We start from the raw sequence: 2,958 nt of genomic DNA, 5'->3' as shown, positions 1-2,958 counted from the left end.
GCTTTTGTGTGTGTTCGGAGGGCCACGTAGGGACCTCCAACAAAGGCGACGCCCCCTCCCCCTCGGCCGCAGCGGCGTTAGGGTTGGGGGGCGACTTAGCTCGCTTGTATTTCTAAAACAAGGCGCCCTTTGTGGCTCGGGCACAGGTTAGGAAAGCGTTCGAGGAACAAAATTAGTCGTCCCACGCAAAGGCCCAGAGACCGAGCGCCCCCAACTAGACTAGACGGCGAGGAAGGGGACTTGCCCACCAGTCCCCAGCCCCGCACTCCGTTTCCAGGGCCCTAGCGATTCAGCCTCGGCAAACTTGAGCGATGAGCTCTCAGTTGGACATCGTTGTTGGGCCAAAGGTTATTTAATGCAGTTCCAAGCACACCCGCTTAAAAGACAAAAAACAACAAGAAACAGGTGGGTGTAAAAAAAGCAAAGGGGGGAAGAGCCGTGGGGCCGTAAGCGCCCCCCAGGATTTCTCAGTACTGCAGAGGAGCACGCTCTCGGTTCCCACCGCAACGTGGTTTCTGGAGTTCGTTTCTTCTCAGTGGAGCCGCTGATAACTGATTGCTTCTTCCATTCCCTTTTAAAAAATGTCTCCTAGATCAAGGATCCATCTTGTTGGACAAAGATGGGAAGAGGAAACACACGAGACCCACGTTCTCGGGCCAGCAGATCTTTGCCCTGGAGAAGACTTTCGAACAAACGAAATACTTGGCGGGGCCCGAGAGGGCTCGCTTGGCCTATTCGTTGGGGATGACGGAGAGTCAGGTCAAGGTGAGTGGACCTTGCAAACCTCGAGGAATAGCGCCCCTGTGTTCGCCGTGTGCGTGTACCTACACACACACACACACACACACACACACACACACCAAACTAACAAATAGCCACCCGCCCAGGGGTGCGGGTCTGCGGAGACTGGGGAGAGCTGAGATCAGCAAAGGAGGTTGGTGGGGGGGAGTAAGTTACAAAGGCTCTGGGTCTCACAGGCGGGCAAACTGTTGATGAACAAAAGGAGTCAAGCCCCCGCCTTTGAAATCAGGTTAATCTAGATAGCAGCATGTGCTGGGGGAACTCTCCATTATTAGAGAATAAAAGCATTACTGAAATATCAGCCCTGAGAATAGATGAGGCCAGTTAGATAGCTTCTATTTGTTCTATTTGTAAGCATATTCAAGCTTTTGCTTGTCAATTCAGGCTCCACTAGTTAAAGAATTTCCTAATGTAGATCAGCATTATAGTGCTACTGTATTAACTTACAGGTTAAAAAAAAAAAATCCACACGATTTGACCCCTTAACATGGATGCACCTGCTTTTAACTGAGCCTGAAGGCAGTCACTTTGGAGTAGTAATTTTCCAAGTGAATTAACAAGATTATGACTGTATTATGAAATAGAAGTTTATCAATATATGTAAGGTTTTACAGTTTATTACAATTTATAATTAAAATGTCACTTAGCTTATAATTGAGTTGTACAGTAAATTTCCAGGGAATCAAATTGGAGAACTCTTTCCCTGAAAAATAAAGGGATGGAAACAGCTGTGTACCGTAAATCTAGTGGTTTCCTGTATTTCCAGTATTCCCTTTTGTTCTTCAGTTTGCTATATCTTGCTCTCTCTATGTGTGTGTGTGTGTGTGTATGTATATATATATATATATTGATATCTATATCAATGCATTTCAGGAGTGATTTTCTACATGACCATTAGAGTACCATCACTGTTAAGATTATTTTTTGCAGTGGTTGGTACAAAGTTTACCACAGTAGTCTGGAGGTCTTCATTTGTCACCATAAATATGTCTACGTGGCTAGAAGTGAATTATTATAACTGTATAAAGAAACTAAAAATCACTTTCTTAACAATTCTGATTCTCTAGATAAATACATAACAGATGAGAAAATGGATGAGAAGCATAAAGACAGGATGCTTCAATATATTTGGGAAATTGGTTACTTATGGCTGGTGCTTTAGGTTTAAAATACGTGTATCAAATACAATGTCAAAAATCATGAATAGGCTTAAAATAGTTGTATAAAAATGAATGTCTTAGGAAGGATCAATATTGAAATAATATTTGAAAGACCAGGCATGCTAATAGTGGGAAATAATGTAATTGGCAAAATTTCACTTTTAAAAAGTAACTCATGAAGATTCTTGCCTTGATCTTTGGTTTTATGAAAAACATTAAACCAGAGAGACAGAGACACACAAACTGCTATGATGATTTCAACTAAGCTATTAAATATTTTCATGCATTTATGTTGGTTATTATCACTGACTTAAGGTTTGTGTTTTATCAGTATTTTATTTGACATCACATCATACAAGTATACATGGGTAGGGGAGTGTTTACTCACCATTTTTGTGTGTCTTCAGACCGGAAATAAGTGAAACAGGCAAATATCCCAAAGTGAAAAAAACAGAGGTTATTAGTGTAAATGCTGTGTCTTTCCCCACAAATCTCACTAAAAAGCAAGTACGCCTCAGATTGTTTGAAATACCTGAATCTGAGAAAGTAAAAAAACGAATAGAATTGCCGTCACTAGGAGGCAGCTTTACGGAGGGGAGAAGTTTTCTACTTCCAACTAGAAAGTAGGCAAGCGAAGTCTTTTAGGGAAACTCAGTTTAAGTTTCCAAGTTTTTTTTTTTTTTCCCTCTTCTGAGAAATCGCTCAGTGACAACCTCAATACTCTTGTGTTGCTATCACTATGGCAACGGCAGGCAGTTTGTTGGTGCCTGATCCGCAGACAAGACCCGGGCGATGGAGACCGACTTTGACGGCCCGGACGCGGGAGGGCCGCAGGGGAGCGCGTCTCGCCATCCGGGGGGAGTGGGGGCGGCCCGCAGGAGCCGGGGGCCACGGCCTGGCTCCTCTGCTCCGTGGAAATTCCTTCCACCACCCCGCCTCCCCCCGAATCTCCCCTCTTCTCCGCTTTCTCGGTCTGCCAGGTCTGGTTCCAGAACCG

The 2,958-nt window shown here is 44.1% G+C and overlaps 1 protein-coding gene across 1 annotated transcript in view; it reads left to right on the top strand.

Moving 5' to 3' along the window:
- NKX6-1 (NK6 homeobox 1) overlaps positions 1 to 2,958 on the top strand; it is an 18,742-nt gene that overhangs the window by 1,860 nt on the left and 13,924 nt on the right. Inside the window, 2 exon segments of the mRNA XM_010845982.1 lie at positions 593 to 765; positions 2,942 to 2,957. Coding sequence (XP_010844284.1) covers positions 593 to 765; positions 2,942 to 2,957 — 189 coding nt within the window.

The sequence above is a fragment of the Bison bison genome, unplaced genomic scaffold (genome assembly GCF_000754665.1).
Source record: "Bison bison bison isolate TAMUID 2011002044 unplaced genomic scaffold, Bison_UMD1.0 scf7180017864228, whole genome shotgun sequence".
NCBI classification, from domain to species: Eukaryota; Metazoa; Chordata; class Mammalia; order Artiodactyla; family Bovidae; genus Bison; species Bison bison.
The sequence above is the reverse complement of the archived record's forward strand: the minus strand, read 5'-3'. Positions and strand labels throughout refer to the sequence as shown.